The 21,085-nt window shown below is 47.6% G+C and overlaps 2 protein-coding genes across 3 annotated transcripts in view; both read left to right on the top strand.

Annotated features, from left to right (window-relative positions):
* The first annotated feature begins 4,977 nt into the window (after window positions 1-4,977).
* On the top strand, window positions 4,978-5,367 carry LOC105701893 (salivary glue protein Sgs-3-like). The gene has a single exon (XM_012429035.1). The coding sequence runs from the start codon at window positions 4,978-4,980 to the stop codon at window positions 5,365-5,367; it is 390 nt and encodes a 129-aa protein (XP_012284458.1).
* A 9,251-nt stretch (window positions 5,368-14,618) lies between these two features.
* The window catches only part of LOC105701901, a 90,709-nt gene continuing 84,242 nt past the window's right edge, over window positions 14,619-21,085 (top strand). For both annotated transcript variants that reach the window (XM_023433928.1, XM_023433929.1), the window contains exons 1-2: window positions 14,619-14,876; window positions 15,895-16,003. The gene's annotated coding sequence lies outside the window, so the exon portion shown is untranslated. The remainder of the gene's footprint in view (window positions 14,877-15,894; window positions 16,004-21,085) is intronic.

A 21,085-nucleotide genomic window follows, 5' to 3' on the forward strand; every position in this document is an offset into this window, starting at 1 on the left:
GATCAGTCGAGGACGTTTCGGCGAAGGGGCGTCAGAATCCAAAATAGAGATCCACACATCTCCCGGACACAAAGGAGCGGAAGATACGCGCAGCTTCGGTAGCATATCTCGTATCTTCTCCGCTTAGGAAGGTGACGATTTGCAAAGAGTCAAACGAGAGCGAACGAAGACCGGGCGAGACCGGTAAGGGAATCCCCGGTTCCCAGCGATTTCTCCGCAAAGCGGCATAAATTGGCATAAATCGGCACAGACGGCCAAGGTCGAGGTCCGCCGCGCCGACCCGAAAGCAACCGTTCCTCCCGGGCCGGGCTAAGTGCTGACCAATTACACCAATTACGAGCGTCCCAATCGGCATATATCACGTAAACCGCGGGCAAAAACCGTTCATTAAAGGCTGCTTTATGTCCGAGCGACGCTTTAATGCCCGCCGTGGAACGGCTGTTCTCGCCGTTCGGGGCCGCGGCGAACGATCGCGGGGACTTGGCGCGGACGCGGCCGTTCCGCCGCGGATGAAACGCGCCGCCCTCGCCTCCTCGGTCATTGCGGCGTGCTCCCTTGGGTCGAGCCATCCTTGAACCGGGCTGGAACCAGCCTCGAACCAGCCTTGAACCGTCCCATCGGACGTCGGGGGGCAAAACCACCTGACGGCTCCTTAAACCGCCCGCGAGCCCTCTAAGGAGCCCAAGCCTCGTCGGAACTTTACAATGTCTGGCGCTCCTTTTGGCCTCGCTGACGATCTCAAGGGTGAATGCATAAATCACACCTTCTGATTGGTTGGAATCACGAGCCGGGCAGTAAAAAGCTCCGCGGACGGAGCCGGCTCGAATTTACTGGGCCCTGTGCGGACGAACAATCTGTGACAAAGTGCTGCCCGGTGCATGGTATACCGCCCGAGGTTACACGCTTTCGCGCCCGGGAGGTGCGTTAATACGCACTGAATATGCAAGCACTTTGTCGAGCGGCGCATCGGTCAGCTTCGTTAGACGGCTACTCGAAGATTTAGCCGTCACTCGTTCCATTCAACCGGGTCTCCCCGTCCACGCCGTTAAATTCCCTGTCTCCGCTCAAGGATCCTCTCCTCGTCAAACGGTTAATCCTGTGATCGACCGCGGAGAGATCCCGCGACTCGTGGGTGGATTTCATTTCGGAGCGTGCGGTCAGGGTCCCGATCAAGGTGCGGGAGAAATTTTGGGAAGTGGTCAAGAGTTGACGTGACCGTCTCTATCGGGCTCGAAATGTATTATATCCAAAGATGATCCTCCGACGTACCACTTCCCATGGCCTAGTCTCGACGAACCAGTTGATGTGGTTCTGGCTAACGATGCATCTTTGCGGTTTGAACCGTTAGACGCAATATACAAGTTTCTAACGTTAATGGTGGAAATTATGAATATTGATGAATTAACTGATTAGGCAGGAGGGAATAAATTCGGGTGGATACAAATAAAGACCCACGGGGAAATGTGTACTAAGTGGAGGTTGATGCGTTACAAGCTTGTTACCGTAATTATTATCGTTTCTCCGCGCTTGAAGGGCCCTCTCATGGCTTTTTCATGAGAAGTCGTAGTTCAAGATCGTGCGGAAATTTGTTCATCGGTCCATCGACGAGGGTGAAAAAAATTGTACACCCAGCGAGTTCGATCGCGTCTCATTGGGAACCTCGTCAGACGTCTAGATTAGACGAAATCGACCGTGCCGGATGGACCGAAGACTATCGCGAAACTTTTCCACCGAGGGGGCGAATGGATTTTCTCCGAACGCCGAGCCTTCTCCGAAGGCGTTTATCGCATAATTAATAACCACCACTGGAGTGCGATGTCGTGCCCGCCTAATGTCTCCCGAAGACGGATAGTATCCCGACGGAGAAGAAAAGGAATCGAAGCTCGGAGGGAGAGGGGTGACATTTTTCACCCGGCGGCCGGTTCCTAGGAGGGCCAAAAAAGGAGGCGAATAAAAGGCGCATAATTTGCCGAGCCGGCGAGGACTCCGACGACGCTCGACCTTCCCATTCGCGTTCCTAACCGAGCGTGAATAATTCGTGAACTTTATTCGCGCCAAAGCCGGTCCCTTCCTTATTGCCGTCCGGCCACCAGCCCGTAGGGTATCAGGTGCGACACTCCATTAAGAGACCGAGCATTTGCGTGGGAACCACCAATGGCCGACCCAACCGGGGACACGGGAGCGAGGACGGACCTTGAGATCCCCTGGAACACCTCTGGGACGATTTTTTCCCATCTGGAAGGACCTCGACCACCTCGGACGTCGCCGACTCGTCGAGTCGATCCCTCAACGGGGACTCCGCGGCCGAGAAGACCGACGGGATCTCGAAAAAGGACCGCGAAAAATCCCGATTAGGTTATGGAACCACCTAAGAACGACCGGAGGTCTCCCGGCCGAAACCGGTGAGGGCGGTCGGACCGTAAAAAAGTAATAGGAACGACGCGAGCAAAAAGAAGTTCGACTCGACCCTCGGTCGAATAAAACAGGAATTAATTATCGATTCCCATTCATTTTATCCTTCCACTTTTTACCGTTTACTGCGTATACTTTTGATAGCGGCCCGCCCGCCAAGGGGACGATCGCGGTGCCGGTCCCTGGACAAAATTGGCTTCTAGCAACGTGTCCTACATCGCCGGCTCCGAATGCTCGAGCATGGCGGAGGGGTTTTCTTTAATTATCAAACTCATTAAGCCGAACGGCTTGGGAGTGCGGAGGCAATTTGGCGTCCAAGCTAGGCTCCTCTTTGTCCCGGGTTTGCGAAACCGCGAGGAGTCCCTCGCGACCGGGATGGGAAAATCATCGAGGATAACGAGTCGCGGAATCCCAGCCATCCTTTAGAATTCCCTCGGATCATACCTCGGGGCAGGATGCAACGAGGCCGCTCGCGTTCCATCCGGCAATCCGTAAATCCATTCGGAATCGCAGCGTTACCTTGTGCTTAGCTTGGAAGCACGGCCGCGTATATACATAATGAAATAATTGGATCGTTACGGCCCTGGGCTCTGTGCTCGGAGATGACCGGGGCCATTGGATCCGAGGATCTCGAGGCATCTCTCCGCATCTCTCCGCATCTCGGCGCATCTCGCCGCATCTCGCAATGGTCACCGTAAACTCGGGCCGATTCGCCCCAGGAAGCGACGCGCTCGTCCTGGCGGAGGAGTTAAGGCCGCTTCCCAAGACGGCGACGAGTGTTGCGTTGGCAATTAAAGCCGCGTCGTAAAGATGACCGGCGAGTCGCTTGCAGGAATGTGAAAGTGCTCGACTTAGGCTTAGGTCCCTCGCCGTGGCGCAACCTTGAGGAAAATGGTAACGCTTGTCGGCGACTGCGGAGAAAAGATGAAAGCACTGCGATACATTGACCGCGGCGTGGACAGGGAGCGGTAAGGCCGACGCAGTGGATTCGAATCGACATCGTCGAGGAGAAATTTTGGGAGCTGTTTCGGAAAGGTGATTATGAGAGTAATAATTGCGAAATCGATTGCGCAAGTGGTTGTACCGAGTACGCGCTCCATTCTGGGATCGGATTTGTAAGGCGGCCAATACCCTGTGCGTGGTTCATGATCAGTGATTTGAGATCCACCCTTTGCGTGGTTCGTGATCAGTGATTTGTGATCCACCCTGTGCGTGGTTCGTGATCAGTGATTTGTGATCCACCCATTGCGTGGATCGTGATCAGTGATCCACCCTATGTGTGGTTCGTGATCAGTGATTTGTGATCCACCCTGTACGTGGTTCGTGATCAGTGATCCACCCTATGCGTGGTTCGTGATCAGTGATTCACCCTATGCGTGGTTCGTGATCAGTGATTTGTGATCCACCCTTTGCGGAAAAGGTGCGTATGAACGATACGTTCATGTTTAGGACGTCCGCATCAGAGTGCCATAGTTTGCCATTTTTGAGGAAAACTTAATGCACTCAATAAGGTCGTTATCGCTTCTAAGCAGAAACGCATGTGCGTGGTTCGTGATCAGTGATTTGTGATCCACCCTGTACGTGGTTCGTGATCAGTGATCCACCCTATGCGTGGTTCGTGATCAGTGATTCACCCTATGCGTGGTTCGTGATCAGTGATTTGTGATCCACCCTTTGCGGAAAAAGTGCGTATGAACGATACGTTCATGTTTAGGACGTCCGCATCAGAGTGCCATAGTTTGCCATTTTTGAGGAAAACTTAATGCACTCAATAAGGTCGTTATCGCTTCTAAGCAGAAACGCATGTGCGTATGGGTGCGTATGGGTTATTCACGAGTTTGTCATCCAGTCAGGTCCACCCAACGGACAAAGTGATGCAAAATTAGCATGAGATTTGCCTCATAAAAGATCATGAAATGCGTCACGAGGGTGTTACTTACGAGTCCTCATTTGGAACTCGTATCTGCAGGACACAATGACGAACCAAAAACACAAACATGAAACAAAATTAAATACATGCAATGTCTCAATGTTTGTCAGCATACGTACAATTAAACTTATCTCGCGCATTGCCGATAAACAATTGCAGTGTCTGTAGCTCATATGTGAGCCGCGGGGTGAGAAATTTACCGCAAATGATTATTCAAATTTATTATGTTAAATGCGTACATACATCGCCGACATTTCATGCAGCAAATGGCGTGGAAATTGTTTGTAAACCGATTTTCCTCGTCCCACGATGATCGTGAATTTCTACCTGGGCAGTTATCGTTATTCATTGACGTGACGGACTTGCACAAATCAACGCCCCAGGAATCGCGGATCAGGAACCGAGCATATCGTGGGTGGCCAGGTCGTCGCATCGAATTGGTATGAATTGACATCCTACGAGCCACGCATATTGCGCGTGGCTAATTTGTCGCATCGACGAATCGGTACGACGAATCCGTGTACAACGAATCGCGAATCATGAACCACGCATAGCGCGTAGAGGACTTAACTCGTCGCCCTTCCTTCAGCATCCGCTTCCATCAGCGGCGGGTTGAGATCGCGACCGGTGCCAAGATGAAGACGAAGACGAGGCCCAAGACCAAGATGAAGACGAAGACGAGGCCCAAGACCAAAATGAAGACGAAGACGAGTCCCAAGACCAAGATGAAGACGAAGACGAGGCCCAAGACCAAAATGAAGACGAAGACGAGGCCCAAGACCAAGATGAAGACGAAGACGAGGCCCAAGACCAACATGAAGACGAAGACGAGGCCCAAGACCAACATGAAGACGAAGACGAGGCCCAAGACCAACATGAAGACGAAGACGAGGCCCAAGACCAAGATGAAGACGAAGACGAGGCCCAAGACCAAGATGAAGACGAAGACGAGGCCCAAGACCCAAATGAAGATGAAGACGAGGCCCAAGACCAAGATTAAGACGAAGACGAGGCCCAAGACCTAGATGAAGACGAAGACGAGGCCCAAGACCAAAATGAAGCCGAGGACGAGCGAGAGGACGAGGACGGCGCGGGGGCGACGAAACAGCCGAGTGCAGCTCTCGGCCAGTCGTGCATACTCCGGTGCATGCTCCGCTGCATACTCCGCACATAGTGCTGCACGGTGCCGCATAGTTCGTGTTTGCCACCTTGGGCGGGGCGAGTGCATTGTACAGTTAGGATTTCGAGGAGCGAGGGAGCATAATGAGCGGAACGTGCTGCCCTCTGGCCCTGGAGGAGCGAGAGGGTCTGCACTCGTCTTCGGCACGTCGCCTTGGATGACCCGAAGGACATTCGTTTCTCGTCCTGACGGCCGAGAGGCCTTCGGACCGGATCCGGATCAGCTCCGTTCCGGCTGTGGTCCAACGCAGGTCCAGCTCTGGATCGGATCCTGACGCTGGGGACCATAAGGACGATCCTTTTGAATTTCTATCTCCGAAAACGAAACATTTAGAAACTGGACTTTTTGTATTTTCCCCACCTTCTCGAGTGGAAATGGTAATAGTGCTCAGCTCAGGTTTTCATCGGGTCTCGATGAGGACATCCGATCGGGACCCGATGAATTCGGTAACACAGGGTCCTCATCAGGAACGTCATAGAATATGGGTCAATGTCCAGTATATTATTTTTTAATAAATCAGAACACTGGTATTGTCATTCACGGTACATAACTGAAGATCATCGATATCGTTTCCCAAATTGACCCTTTAAATTTGACGCGATCAATCGAGTTTCCTTCTCATCGGTAGCGACCAAATGGTTGACAGTTCCTTGTCAGTTGTCAAAGAAACGCGCAAAACAAGCGCGATATGCAGTAACCCGACATCTTGACGAGGTCCTGACGAGGACCGTTCCCGGTTTTATCGAGACCCGATCAGTATCAGATCTCCACTATCATTTCTATTCGGGGTTTTCAACGTTCGCGTTTCCCCACTTTGTCTAACGTTCTACACAAAAGGGTGGTTATCGCGGTTTCTATCGATCCGAACCGATTCCAGAGCAACTTCAGACCGGATCTGGAGTCGCTTTGGAGCCCCTCCGAAGCCGAAGGGCGCTCGTTTCCCTGGGTGGCCTCGAGATATGCCGGGATTTTTTCTCTCCTCGTTTTACGGCCGATGTTTCTCTGCCTTCGAGTTTTCATGGGTGCACTTACTTTTTTGACCCGGCTCACTCGCTTCAACGCATCGGACGTCTTTACAACCTCGCTCCGAGTCCATCGAGCACCCGAGGGCGTGGTCGCGTCCGATGCGTGCCTCTAGGAGTAACAGTATGCACGCAGGCGGACGACTCGTTATCCTCGCAAAAATCCCTGGGCTCGAGTGCCTCGGAATGTACTCGCAAGAAACGTCCCTTTGACTGCATCGACCCAGATTTCGCCATCCCATTTTTTTTTCCAGAAAATATGTACTTCCTCGGTATCGAAAGGCAATCTATTCCCTATTTGACTGATGGAACTTCTCTTGAACGTTTGCGCCCGAAGGTCTCCACATAATCCTAACCTAATAGAGGACCGTGTAGACTCTTACAAGCTCGTTTACAGAGCCAGATCTTTATCTCTGGTTTCAAAATCCCCCTATCTCCCTCCAAAACATCAGCAATATGCCATTCACACGTTTAGCTTCGTGGAAAGGGAACAGGAACTCTCTACAGTCTGCACTTAGCTCTTTATTCGAAATCATTTTAGTGCCTTAGAAGAATCACAGAAAGTTGTTCCAGGTAGTAATTCGGTACAATTCCAGGTAAATGAAACATCTATCACGAGGATGAGTCGTTACTGCGAGATAACGATCGGAAAAGGTTCGAGGTTATCATTGTAGTCCTGGCATAATTTGAGTAACGTTAAGTAACGTCAAATAGATGTATGTACTAGATATCAGGGCGACTGACAGCGATTCTTCTTGCGATTTGTCCGGAATGATGCCCTCCCTTTGCTGCCATCTTTGTTGCGGGGACCTAAAAAAACAAGTATGCAAAATGTTGCGTTACATCCTGGCGTAAATCATGCGCGTGCCGCAACGCCCACTTTTGAGTGTTGCGCGAATCCAGGCCACGTGGACTCTTTGCTGCGCACGTGGCCCCGATTTTGACGTCCACGTTGCTCCTTTCTTTTCGAATCGTTCGTTTGGTGTTCGTTTGGTGTTCGTTTGGTGTTCGTTTGGTGTTCGTTTGGTTCGTTTGGTTCGTTTGGTTTCGCGACCTACCTCTTTATGCGGCGATCCCGATGAAAATCGATCTCGATGAGGACTCGGCGAAGAAAGACTCGACGGGCGAGTCGGTTCGCGAGCGGGACTCAGTCCCACGACTCGATTGACTGACTTACCGACTCACCGAGTGACTCGCCGACCGACTCCCCTCGGAGAGTTCTCGGGAGTTCCTTGCCGAGCGAACTTTCCGATCCGACGAGAGTTGCGTCGAAGAGATTGCGAAAGCGCGCTTTCGAGCGTTTTCATTGTTGCGCCTCTCGGGCCCGCTTCCGTGTCAAGTCGTTTCGAAAACTTCCCACGATTTCGTCTCCTCGCGCCCCGGACGCTGAAGACACCTCCGGCGCGTAACTCACGCAACGCCGCCGGATCCTTTTTCCGAGGTCTAATCCTGAATTTCCGTAAATCACGAGTAATTAGCGGTTCTGCGGGACTGCGAGTAGATATTAGACGTCCGGGGTTTGGGACCGGGGATATGTTAGTGATTCGTGCCGGCAATTTTGCAGAAGGAAGTCTGCTCGAAGGATCTATAGGATTCGAAGATCCTCGATAAAGGGAGAGCGAAGGGGCTCTGGGACCCGATTTTTGAGTTGCTAAGATCGATTTTTCCATGGGAAATTGACAGTCTCATATACAACTTTCAAATGTCGACGATTGGCGGGAATTCGCAATAATGCGAAATTTTTCATGAAAATCTATTCATATGCGAAGAAATCCGCATAAATTCCAAAATAGGGCTCCAGGGACTCCATGTCTTATATTCATACTAATCGCATGCGAAATTGACAGTTTTGCATACGATTTTCAAACGTTGACCAATGATGCTACTTTGCAACGATGCGACATTTTTCACGCGAACCTATTCGTATGCGAAAAAATCTGTATGAAATCCAAAGTAGGGTTCCAGGGACCTTATTCTCAAGTTCATACTAATCGCATGCGAAATTGACAATTTTTGCATACGACTTTTAAACGTTGACTAATAACGCGACTTTGCAACAATGCGAAATTTTTCATGCGAATTTATTCCTATGCGATTAAATCCGTAGAAGCTCGAGAATCGGGTCCCAGGAAAGAGGAAGATCGTGGCCTGGAGTTTTGCACCTTGGATGTGTTAGGGACTCAATAGGAGCGTTTACCGATCCAGAAGCTGCGGATGTACCAAGAGTGCAGTTGCATTTCGGCGCTGACAATGAGGGCTCTATCAATTTCCTTTTAGTCTTTTGACGGCGTCATTTAGTACTTGTATCGGAAACAAGTGTTGCCCCTTTCGGCGAGAAGCGGAACTCCCTGGATGCTTGGCATCGAAAGGTGTTCCCGCATGGCAATTACATCCGAAATCAGTCCTCGAGTGCTTCCCCAAGGCTTACGTAAGGTGTAGGCATTAAGCAGCGAGCTTCAAGGAAAACCGGATCATCGTCGAGTGTATTATTCGAATGGCACGAGCGACCGTAAACCAAGTTACACCATCGCTGCACCAGGTGCGGCGCACTAAACCTTCGGTGCCGATCTCTTCTCTCGAGATACGGTTAAGCAAACGGTTCTCCGGGCGCGTGTGCGGGAATTTCACGGAAGAGGCGAAAATCGTGCCGGGTTTTCCGTCGAGAGCCGACTTAGGGTCCGTTTTCAGCGACGTGGGCACTGGGTAAGGTAAGTGGCATGCCCGGCGTCTCCTGGGTTTAAATCGTTACCCTGTTGCTGGCCCGTATCGAGTATTATCTTGTTCGTAGAAGCCACATGGAAGAATATGGAGCACTTACCCTGGCCACGGTAACGACGGACCACTTAGCCTGGGTAACAACCGCTCCGTCGATGTACAAGCCGATGTACAAGTCGGTCTACGAGCCGTCCTCGGGGATCGTAGTTCGGTTGGTGACCTGGAGGCCCATTACGCGATCGGTCGTGAGACCGTGTCGTTTGTCGTCCATCGATGGGTCAATTGTCTCGGGCCACGAGGGTCGTTCCTTCGACATCGGAGATCGATCCAGGGAAGTCCCGCTGACGAATGATGGATTTCCGATTAATCCTCTAGTGGGTTCTTCCATGCATCCTGGGACAGAAAGGAGATGCATCGATTCCACGGTGCATTTATGGGCACAAGGAACGATTAAGCGGTAATGCGACCTGATAAGACAATCCATAGTAATCGGTATGATAAACCAGGAATGGTTTGAACCAGGTGCTAGAAGTCGCACACTTAGTAACAATAACCCATGGTACAACCGTTTCGCTCGTTTCGTGAAAAGAAAGATATGTAACAATTTCATGGATTTCCAATGTTGATTATAAGCGTAGTCGATATTAAAAATTGCTCGTTCCTTGAACAAGACGAGAACGCACACACCGTGAACCACTATCTGCAGAGTGCTAGTTTTAATAACTTTTTCAAAACTCATCTTAAATAATGTCCATAAGTGACATTAACCTCGATATCCTGGAGCGATATCGGTCTCGATTGGCGCCACGATGACGTTCATAAGGAACCATAGCACTTGCGTCAAGGGGATTCCTTAACGGGGCAAAAGATGCCATTTACCAAGGTGCAACCAAGGTATAACCATTTTGGTCGAAGATCCCGAAGCGGATCATACGATCTCGACCGTACGCCCTTCCCGATGGTCGCTAAATTATCCCCAACTACTATGCCTACGAACCATAAGCGAGGGCAAGGGTCCGCGACAAACGACACCGTAACTGATTGGAATGAATTTATGCGGTGCCACGTTCCATTTTACGAGCATGTATCGGCACCAAGCGGAACGCGGCCCGTTCAATGCTCGCCGATTATGAAATGAACACCCTCTTCACCTGAAATACCTGTACTCACCGCAGCCATTAGTCCGATCGCCTCGGAATATCATCCGGGCGAATGTGTCCCTCCACGTTCGCTCGATGAAATAATTCCGGGACTCGCTACCGCGGCTGATGTCCCGATGAAGACGTCCCACCTTGCAAGGGAATAAGTGTCGGCAATTTGCCCCGGGACTGGCTAGACCACTTGTTTTGTCGGGAAGAACCGAGTCCAGTGCCGTTGCGAGCCGGACAACTCCTGGGGGCACCAGGATGCAATTCCGCAGTGGCGTAGCACGGGATTCCGTTCGGTGGGAACGGGACATTTTTATCCCGCGTTTATAGGTCATTCGTCCTCGGCTGGTCTTCTCGCGGGAGCTGAGATCCAATCTACGCGGCCGCTCCGCAGGAAATTTGCCTGGGAGGGTTCTCTCTTTCCCTCGCATCCGGGAGAAGACGGATCATTAGTCTCCTTCGAGGGAAAGGGGCTCCTCCTTCTGGGCTCGTCCACTGGCTACGCCGCTGCACTTGTCGATGCAGTAACGACTCGGTGCAAAGGATTAGGATAGGGATCCTCTGGGAGTGAGAGCGAGAGGATCCTGGAAAATGGGAGATCGAGGCAAGGGGTAATTGCCACTTCCCACCCCGAACATATACCTATTATATACGTATATTGACTATCTACAGATATCCATAAGATATCTATAAGATGTTTAAAATAGGGCTAAATGACCATCTAATATACGTATATTAGACGTAATCTGTAGATGTTTTATAGATATCTTATGGACATCTTATGTGAAATATAAATGTTCGACTCGGGTCTGGATCTCGCAGCGGATCGTATTTCTTTTACCTTTTAATAACATGATTCATATTTCTGTACTCATTACATATTACTTATGGACTTTCATACGTTATCACGGTCTTTGGAAATTCCACTCCGTTTCTTGTAATTTTCATTTACTACCTTTGACATGTCCTCGCATCAATTAATTCGGCACTCCGTCTGAATTTGAGGGGCGGGTAAAACATGGCGATTGAGACTCGCGTGCGCGAAGTAATGACGGATATCGCCTCGGTGCTCTTACCCATTGTAATGCGTGTAATGAGAATGGCAAATGGGCGTGCAATTTGATAGGCTTGTCAACCACCGTTACGGTTCGTGCGTCCATAGAATGGACTCGGAGGGATTACAGTTATCCCGAAGGGCAACAGACACTGCCGCGAGGTGGACGCCGGGCACGTCGAGGTGCTTCCTGGTGTCCCACTCCCCTGGGTTATCACTGGTTATCCTATCGGATGCTTAACCTCCGAGAACTTCGTACGCGAGTACGAAAGCACGTCTTCTTGCCATCCGCGTATCAAGAGATTAACGCCTGGCCTTTCACACCGCCTTAATGTCGGTGGAGGCAACGGTAGATCGCGGAAAGTGGAAACAGGGAAAGGATTAAAAAACCACTCCCATGAAAGAAAGTCGTCGCGTGCCCGCCATGATTGTTGGATGTGACCTTTCTAAGTTAATGAGAATTATTATATATAATTATCTTTAATCACTTTCTCGCCAAATGTCATTACGCGTCCGATACCGGGTATTTTGGGCGTCATTTCTTCCATTTTTACTATTTTTGTCACCTTAAATGTCGAAATCCGAACGAACAATGTTTACACGATGTGTCTCAGTGGTAGCACGCAAAAATGTAATGGGTTGTAAAAATAAAATGTACACAAACTGTGAATATTAAAACCCAAAAATGTATGTAAATAGTAATTAACCGTAAATAAAGGCGTTTCACTGTGCAAAACGGGTCCCTTTCGTGACGTAATGAAAAATATAATGAATTCTGAAAATAAAATTCACACAAAATGCGAATATTAAAACCAAAAAATGTATGTAAATAGTAATTAACCGTAAATAAATGCGTTTTACTGTGCAAAACGGGTCCCTTTCATGATACGCGAACTTACGCGTATTATCGTGCCAGGATAAGTTTAACTTTAAAAGATCCTATCGAGGAGGCGGAATAGTCTGAAAATCTGCAAATTCTTTCACGTCTTTCGTGTGGAATTTGTTTTGCAGGGGATTTCGGAAAAAAACGAAGAAGAAGGTGTTTTCCAGCGATCTACGTCCGCTAGATCTTGCGGGAGAAAGGACCGCGGATCTCGACGATCTAGATGGGACCCTCTCGCTTTCTTAAATCACCGGGATGATCTACGATCGAGCGATGGCACGCACAATCTCCTGGCCCGATCTACAAGGCCGAGGACGCGTCTTCGGGGGTAGAAAGGAGTCAAAATGTTTCAGAAACTGCTTCCGAACTTGTCCTGGGCTCGTTCCCTCGACCTCCACGATATCGTCCGTATTATCAGGTGCGTACTCGGAAACCGAAAGTTGTCCCAAGAAATTCCAACCAGAGATTTGGGCAGTTAAAACATCCTCGGAAGACAAACACGGGTCGCCTCGTAACTGTCTCAGACTCATGTAAATTTGCGGAAATCCAAGTGCAGGTACGCGATTCCGCAACAGTGGACAAACGCCAATTAGAAGGATAGCAATTCCGCGTGAAAGCTCCTTCTCTTAAAATAAGGAATTACGGTCCTCCTTAGAGACTTAGTAATCATTACACGGGAGAAAGGACCGTTTAATTTCAATTAAAATTCCGTAGACCACTAAACGCCACGCGATATAACGAACCACTTTGCTCTCTCATTTATTCTCATAATTTACAACGGCGACACGACCAGCACTAAATTACGAATTATAGTAATCATTGGACGGGGAAAAGGGCCGTTTAATCTCAATTACAATTCCACTTGGTACTAAACGCCTGGGAGCCTTCCAAGTTACATTATTAACAAGTCTACTGTCCACTAATTCAACCAGGCGAAACTAAGCTACCGGGAAATTAATAAGGAATTTTCAAGAGCCGCGCTCGGTTTACTGGGGATTGCGAAGTGGATTCTCGGTATTCCAGGATCAGAGAAGAACCCGGACACTCCTCTGCGAGGCGAGGCTCTCCCGAGGGGTATTCGGTTTCCAGCCGAGTATTTACAGGCCGCTATCCAGGTATTTACAGTTTCGGGTGTCAGACAGTCAGAGATTATTCACAGCCGTCCTAGTTTTCAGGAAGGAGCGGAAAAGTTGATAAGTGCGGGGCGGCCTCTAGGTACCGGATTGAATGCGGTATACATCTTCCAGCTCGGCTTACTCGGCCAATAAGACCATTCTAATCCCGGTTCTAGCGGTATAAACCGCGCGTTAATTACGGTGATTGATTTAAACCTCGTCTCCGGGGATTTAAGAGCCTCACCCGAGCTATCCTCTCGAGCTATATGCGAATGCACCGATGCAACGATGCATGAGCTACTTGCTCAGGGTTGTGTGCACAGGACATCGGTACCTTCGGCGCAAATAGCGCATACGGACGTTTACGCAAACCAGAACGTAAATATGTCTATTTACGCGGCCACGTGGTCACGTCCGTCAATGCGTGACGCTTGCCAACATTCTCGTCACGCGGATATTCGTCAGTCAGATAAGAAGCTCGTTATGTGCCTCGTTATTTATTTCCTCTGTTTAGCGGTAATGTTATTCGGTTAGATCGTGTGTTCCTTGTCGACGAAAGGTTTCGCGAGATTCTATTTGCGGTATCATGCGCCTGTTTTCTTGCATATTCTGAACGTTGTCCGGCTAGTTACCACTGCAGTTGATGCTATCACACGCAAGGCGTAGACGTTAACGTTTGTTTTCATCATTTTGTCGGATTATAAATCACTTCGTTATTTTAATTGGAATATATTGTACTTGTTGTGTAATCAAGGGGGTGAGAAGGAAATTCAGGTTGACTTTGTACCCCGTCTTAGATTAGAGTTCATTATTTGTCTCGGGAGCATGGATTAACGTGCTGATATGATTGATTAGCGGTATGTCGAACGCGACCGGATAATTCGGGGCGGAGAGTTTGGAAATTCGGAATTCAAGATTTTGTTTGCAATTTCATAGTTGGACAAGTAATTGTGATAAAAATGAGGTGTTACCAAATTCGATTTTAAATAATGTTCCTGGGGGAAACGTTAAGCGGTAATTTTGTAAAGTGTACCAAGTTTCTTTACAAGCGGTAGGTTTGCGTAGGATACGGAGACTCATTAAATTGCTCCGTACAGTAAAGCATTGAGAATAAATGCTTTCAGTCGAAACCTTCATTGTCTCTAAGGCGAATTTGAAACACGTATTTAGGATCCGTAAAACTATTAATTCTTCAATCTCCTGGAGCGTTCCGGAATTCCAGCTCGGAATGTAAATAAACAATGGAAGTGACCGTGCGGCGTCAGATCGTCAAAGGCTACCGGACGATTAGTCTCTTCAAGGTGCTGATTCGCGAAACATCTCGTTTTCCCTCGTCCCGACTTTTCCCGAGTACTGAACATTCCAGTCAAGAAATTTACATATACAGACGCCATCGAGGAAAAAAATAGATAATAAGGTAACGATCATCATTTAATTATCCGAACGTCACAATTTGCGACTTTCAATCCCCCAACTCCTGATCAGTAAAATGCTAATTAAATCACAAAAAGCCTTTTTTAATCGTGCTACGATTTCTCGTCGATTCTTTTTACTTTATCCCGATACCAATGCGACTCGGTAATCCGGTCCAAATTGAAATCGTGCATTGATTAATTTAGCCTTATCGAGCGCATCGCATATACCGTTTCCTGAGTTTCGGGACGTCCATGGGAGGGTACTAATTGGACACACAAGGGAGAATCGTCCGTGCCCGTCGATCCGTCGTTATCGGCGATGTATCGAGGCTCGCCGATGCGTCGGTGCATAGATGCACCGGCGCATAGGCCGCTGCAAGATCTCGGCTCTCCTCGCGCCTATACACGGGCATGCACGGTTATGCAGATGGGTGCACGCGGTATTTACAGCCGGAGCCGGCCTCGGCTCCATTCGAAAGTGAGAAGGCCCGATTGTTGCACCGTTAAACGGGCGAAACGGTTCGTTCGCACGGTTCGTCGTTTATCGGCTTACGGTGACTCGCTCTCGCGCGTCTCGACTCTTCCCCGTACACCCGGGGATTCGCAACCGGTTGGCAACGGCGACCGCTAACTGCGGATTTATGGAACTCGCCGAGGGATTTACACACTTCCTCGTGCCGGTTTTACAGACCGAGGTCCCCGGGACGCTCTCGTGGGACGCGAGTAATGCCGCGCTCTTGTGCCCGGATCGCCATCGCGACGATTCGGAACTAGTCGACGAATATTTTAAGGAAAAGGGGAACAAAGTCCTGACGAAGATGTTCACCATCCATAGATTCCAAGTCTAAATCGATGCGTCGAATGCCAATAATCGGTAGGGGCCCGTTTCCGAGATCTATAGGTTGATNCTTTTCCTGAAAAAAAAAAACGAACAAGCCTTATATCGATTTGCTCTTGCCGTATATCGCGTTACGTAAGAGATGATATCCTTATATGATGTTCCGTTTTGTTGTGACTTAGGTGGAACACGTGGTTACCAAGGATTCGCCAGGTGGACGTTGACAGGGAGAGACGCAACATCACACAGTCGCTTAGGTGGGTGGCAACTTTAGTGTCATCCCGAAGCGAGGTAACGTAATTTTTTTCTTGTTTATTGCATGGGTGAATTCGAAAGGTCTGGATGCGAGGCGTCCGACACGACAGGTTTTATCATTAAATGTAAAATCACTGAAATTTGGATATTACTTTTTATGAACCCTCCTACCGCGGGCGAAATGTCTTGTATAGTTTTATCACAAGATCTTTGATGCAATACGAAATGTTAACTAAAAGATTCGGATATTCTGAAAATTTAGTGCGATTATCGCAGGAAATTAACGTAATGACTTATAGAATGCGATTTCGGCTTCGATCATAGCTGGAGGGTTAAAGAGAAATGGTAAAGAGGATGTGAGGGCATGGGAAGATCATTTTTCGACAGAAGTCGTCTTGCTGATCTTAAAGAGTCTTCTGGAGGATCTAGAATACCTTCCACTTAACCCTTCGAGGCACGGGATTTTAGATAATAAAAATGCCCACGTTGTACATAAATTTTATTTCGTTTTTAAATTGAACAAAGTCAGTTTATTTTTATTAATAAAGGAATAACATAATATAGAAACGTAGAAAAATAATGATAATTCAATTAAGTTTGTTGTTATAGGGTGGGACTCAAATGGTCCCACCGGGCATATTCACGCATTAAAAAGGTGGGACACCTTTAATACCACCGCGCCTCAAAGAGATAATTAATAAGACCCATTGCCGACTTTTGCAAAGAAATATTTTCACGTGCGGCCAAGTGAGATAGCCGTTGAGCAAATATGCTCGACTGGAAGTATAACCTTTATCCCACAAAGACTATCCGTGTACCCCGGGAAATTATAGTCATTATTAACAATCAATTTTACCACGTCCCTCGCTGGGAGTTTTGCTAAACTTCCCACGTCGATTAGCAACGATAAGTCCAATCGATCGCTCGTTCCTCTCGTTTTCGCTCGTCCGAGTAGGTGCGCGCTCGGTAGGTTGGCCGCTTCTTCGCCGCGCGCGGAATTCCCGTCCTGGGAGCAGGTTTGGGTACTCGCGTGACGGACGGGGACGGAGTCGCAACTTATTCTCTTTCCCGGTTTCGCGGAATTTTCAGCGGCGGGAAAAGAAACCGGCGGCGCGTTCTTGGCGGGTACCGGTGCCGGTGCGTCCTCAAAAAACGGGCGCAATTAATTCCCCGGCGATGGTACTTCCAGGGCCCCGTGTACCGTACACACGGTGGCTGGTTACATCTGTCTCGACGCGCTTCTTTCCCGGTGCGTCTACCGAGCTATTAGCCCCGCGACCGTACATCCGGTGTACCCGGGACACGTTATAATCGGCACATACACCAGCCGAGCATAACGAATGTCGTGACGCGAGAAACATCCTCGCAAAACCTCCGACGAGGATCCCCTTTACCCGGCGGACGCACGCCCGGGGCCGCGTACCGTTGTCCCGGGGCTTAATTTCCTCGATCTTAAGTACACCCTCGACAGTCTTATGTACGACTATACGGAAATTATCCCGCGATACCCTCTGGAGACCTACTCGTACGCATCCTACGACCATTACCGGCCGTCCGGGTACGACGCCTCCGCTTTGAACCTCCGCCTTGAATCCCGACTGACTCGGAAAGAATCGGTAAGAGTCAAACTCGATGGGCTTTAATAAAACAACCCCGGAAACGAGCCGACTTCCTCGTTCGGATTGGCCATTCGTGAATCGAAAAGAGCCAAACTCGATGGACTGTAATGATACAACCGCGGAAACAAGCCCACTTCCTTGTTCGGATTGTTCATTCGTGACTGTTCCTGACGTTTATGTAGATTACATCGAAGAAGAATTAAATGATACGTGATATTAGGTTATATTCAAAATTTGTTTAAATAATAGGTAATATTGTGTATTATTTAAAGTCCCGACGAACTCGGAAAGAATAGGAAAGAGTTAAACTCGATGGGCTTTAATAAAACAATCGCGGAAACGAGCCGACTTCCTTGTTCGGATTGTTCATTCGTGACTATTCTTAACGTTTACGTGCATATAATCAAAGAACAATTAAATGATACGTAATATTGGATTTTATTTAAAGTCCCGACGAACTCGGAAAGCATAGGAAAGAGTTAAACTCGATGGGCTTTAATAAAACAATCGAAACAAGCCGACTTCCTTGTTCGCATTGCTCATTCGTGACTGTTCGTGACGTTTGCGTAGATTAAATCGAAGAAGAATTAAATCATACGTAATATTGGCTTTTATTCCAAATTTGTTTAAATAATAGGTGATATTGTGTATTATTTAAAGTCCCGACGAACTCGGAAAGAATAGGAAAGAGTTAAACTCGATGGGCTTTAATAAAACAATCGAAACAAGTCGACTTCCTTGTTCGTATAACTCATTCGTGACTGTTCCTGACGTTTGCGTAGATAAAATCAAAGAAGAATGAAATGATACGTAATATTGAGTTTTATTCAAAATTGGTTTAAATAATAGGTGATATTGCGTTTTATTTAAAGTCTGTTGAAATAATACGTAATATCGTAGGTTCTTTAAATTCCCGAAAATTATTCATCGACTATAGAACTAACTCGGTTTCGTACTAATGTGGGTGTTCGTATTATCCGTTAATATTAGGTTATTTTGTCAGAAATGATAAAAGATTTTAATCTTAACCCATTTGCATCATAAGGAAGTATAAAAAAGGGGGTCCTTATCCCCAAATTTCAGACTGAATTATAGTGACCAGGAAAATTGAGCGTATATATACGCTCCGGTGATAGTGACCAGGAAAACTGAACATATATATCCGCTAATGATGCAAATGGGTTAATGAGTTCACGGTAGATCCAACGCAGGGAATGCAATCATTTGGTTTATCCTTCTCATCTACTCGTTCGTATATATCATGCTACGTAATATTTAATATGGTTAGAAAAGTTTAAATTAAACCGAGTTCACTTAGGTACCAACGTGGTTAGACATTGTTTGGTAAATTGAAATCGATCCATCAATTTCCCGTGCCGAGATTGGTTGACATAATGTTATTTCCCATATATCGCGTGTAAGAAGTAGGAACTTGAAATTGTTATAATTCATTATTTCCTCAAGGAGGGACGCGATAAGCCATTTACATAATACGATGATCTTGACTAATTGTTCCTTTCTAGAGGAATATTTATAAGGGGACCGATATCTTTTCACGGCTCAACGTTTTTCCATTCTTAAAGGTGAAAGGGATTTTAGCGTCCACACGATGCGTCTTACAAAACGCATCGCTTTGGGAGTGCGTGAAATTGGACGGTAAAAAAAAATTACGCTCATAAATCGCGAGTCCTTGAGCCCGCCAGAGGAAGGTCTGCGCGGTGCCTGCTCAGGTGTCACGGGAGTATGATGTACACCTCTTCTGAGACTTTTTAGTGAAAGTAAGCGCAACCCGTCCTCCGGCAAGTAGTCTCGTCTCCGAATTTGTCAGGCCACGTGAAATCCAATCAAATGCCTCAACACCCTTGTCAAACCTCATCTAGAGATGAAAAATCGAATTGACGGGACTTGTCTGGTACCGCTGTAATACTTCGGACGAACATGGTTGCAGGATACACGGACCCGAATTTGACCATTACCGTGATTATTACGAGGTAAAAAAAAAAAGGAAAGAGCGAACGAACGCAATCCCTTTCTTTCTCTCCCTTTACCGTTACATAGGCCACATTGCGCTGGTACATACAAAAAAAAAACATTAATCTCAACGTTAACTGGACAACGGACTGAGGCACACCGGCGTCACTGCCCTAGTAGCATAGAATAATTTCTAAATATTTCTTTGTATTCTTTGCTAAATATCTCAAGCGACAGATTTTTTTAAATCTCTCGTAGATTTCATTCGAAGATATTTGAAATATTTGTTGAAAATCTCAATGACATATTTAGTTTCGATAATTTATAAACATGTAGAGAAATTGTATTTTTTAACATATTAACATAATAAAAATACATTTCTTTACTTCGCGACTATTATCGGACACTTCATTTGGTATCGAAGAACACGAGAAATTTGTCCAACATTTTCGTTCCGCTGTTTCATTATGGGAGCAAAACGTGTGATTTTGATTTTAAATATTCTTAAAACGTTTATAATGTATTCGGCGGATAATATTTAAAAAATACATGTATTAAAATGAAACGAAATGTTTTGTATATCCGGTAGAAAAATATTACGGAAACACATGGAGCTAATGTTATATAAATATTACAGCGATAATATTCTAAAGTAAACGTTTGGCAAATATTTCAAATGTCTGGTAAATAATTACAGAATGTACGATATTCGTTAAATAGATATAGAAAATATATGACAAATATTTTGTGCTACTAGGGTGAATACAAATGAAGAAGAGCTGAAATATTGGAGTAACCGCGTGAAAGTATATATCGAGCAAGGCGGTAATTTCAACGCATGCGCATATATTCCAGTATTTGTTAATGGACTGGTAATCATAGCTGCTGTAGTAGCTTCTAATCGGCGCATTATTTCCCGGGGGTATTGGCTATCCAGTTAAGATAGGGATCGTTGGAAGAGAGAGAAAGGGTGACAAGGCACCTTCTTTGTATATCCCCCTTTCATTTCCATTGTCTTCATAGTCGGATTAGCGCGTAGAGTCCACACGTCTTACGTGGTCCATGGTCTCCGCCCTCTTTCTTCCTAGTCTAAGAGATCCACCTCTTCGAGCAGGAAGATACGACGACCTCCTCCCGCGAGGAGAGGCTACGGGCGAACCTCTCGCGTTCTCACTTTCCACCTTCCAGGTGTTACCCGGAATGAGTTATCGCCGTCTCGGCGGTATTAATCGAACCCGTCTTATAAAATCATCGACTCCCCCGTTTATATACCGACTTTCACCGACGGACGCGGTGCCGTGGCGGGTCCGTTTACCCCCGGGAGTCCCGCGGCGTCGGTTCGGGAAATCGAGTCGAGAACCCACCCGAGGATGGGACGTCGCCGAACATCGGGGCGAGGGTCCCCGGGGGGGCCTTCGACACGGGGAACAATTACGAGTTCGTCGAACCCGGGTGCATATACGCGCGCGATCGGACCGGAGACGCGCCCGGACCTCCTCCGGGGAGAGCGCTCGGTGCACGCGGTATC

The sequence above is a fragment of the Orussus abietinus genome, unplaced genomic scaffold (assembly GCF_000612105.2).
Source record: "Orussus abietinus isolate OABI.00-Male unplaced genomic scaffold, Oabi_2.0 scaffold88, whole genome shotgun sequence".
NCBI lineage: Eukaryota > Metazoa > Arthropoda > Insecta > Hymenoptera > Orussidae > Orussus > Orussus abietinus.